The following is a 1,197-nucleotide window of genomic DNA, read 5'->3' on the forward strand; positions in this document are numbered from 1 at the left end:
GCTGCTGTGCTGAAGTCTCTCCATGCTTTTGCCCCTTTCCTCCTTGACTCACAGAATCACCCTGCAGTTTGGCAAAGAAATATTAGCACCCATAAAATTCCACAAGTCAGAGGAGAGGTACATATCACAGAACAGCCTCTTTCGTTCCTAAGCCAACAGACCAAAGAGTATCTGGAAGCTCACATGAGGAGTATGACTACAGAGCACAGATGGGGACTCCCAAAACACCTCCAAAAAACTCTGAGAGCTTTCCAGCCCTCCTCACCCCCTTTATGGTCTGGAGAGGCTGGGCCTCAAGATTCTACATCTCACACAGTTTCAGGAAACTCTGAGCAGATGTTCTGGGACAGGAGAGAAGCACCAGAGGGGAAATCACAGGAAACAAGTTCTCTTGTCGATTCTGAAATGATGCAGCTTGCAAGCAGTGCTGTGCACTTGCCTTATCCTGCTGAAGCAGGCCATATTCTTCTGGAATTGCACATTCAGCACAAGAAGATCCAGCATGAGTGGGGCCTTCCAATCACTGTTCAGAGATCCATGCAGGCCTTTGCTCCAGTGTTTCTCGAACCACCAAAGAGTCCCTGGTCAGCCTCACAGGTGAGTGATAGCCAGGGAGAGAGATGGGAGGGCCTGATTGCAGAAAGGAGTGGAAGGGCTATAAAAACCCCAGCGGCAAGCAGAGTGAAAGTGGCAAATGAACACCTGGACTTTGTGGCTCAAAGCACACAGGTAGAGCTGGAGAGCCATGTCCAGAACCTGACCCTGGAGCACAGGTGGCACCTTCCCAAGCTGCTGCATGAATCGATGAAGGCATTCATTCCTCAAGCTGAGGAAATGGAGGAAGAAGCCAAGCCCAAGAAGAAGGCATCAGAGAAACCAGGAAGGAAACCTTACCATGAAAGAGAGGTAGCAAAGACTTCAGTCATAGCTGTTAATGGAACACCTTCCTCTATTGAAAAGGCAAGTCTGCCTTTCCTCACAGATGAGGCTTCAAATCACCTGGAGTTCCACATCCAGCAAAAGTACATTCAACATGCATGGGGCCTACCCTCCAAAGTGATCCAGTCCCTGCATCTCTTTTCCCCCTTTTCCATGAACTCACAAAAATATACTGGAGAGAGCATGGTTAAGACATGCCTAAAGGAAAGAGGAGAAGTGCAGATTATGACTCCAACTCTCTCTTTCCTCAGCTGTGAT

The 1,197-nt window shown here is 48.6% G+C and overlaps 1 protein-coding gene across 1 annotated transcript; it reads left to right on the forward strand.

The window, feature by feature from the left end:
* Positions 1-18: 18 nt before the first annotated feature.
* Positions 19-1,196, forward strand: FAM205A (family with sequence similarity 205 member A). Its single transcript, XM_042457281.1, has 2 exons — positions 19-1,125; positions 1,191-1,196. Exons 1-2 carry the CDS (start codon positions 184-186, stop codon positions 1,194-1,196), a joined length of 948 nt encoding a protein of 315 aa, XP_042313215.1. The 5' UTR covers positions 19-183.
* Position 1,197: the final 1 nt, after the last annotated feature.

The sequence above is a fragment of the Sceloporus undulatus genome, chromosome 1 (assembly GCF_019175285.1).
Source record: "Sceloporus undulatus isolate JIND9_A2432 ecotype Alabama chromosome 1, SceUnd_v1.1, whole genome shotgun sequence".
Taxonomy (NCBI): domain Eukaryota; kingdom Metazoa; phylum Chordata; class Lepidosauria; order Squamata; family Phrynosomatidae; genus Sceloporus; species Sceloporus undulatus.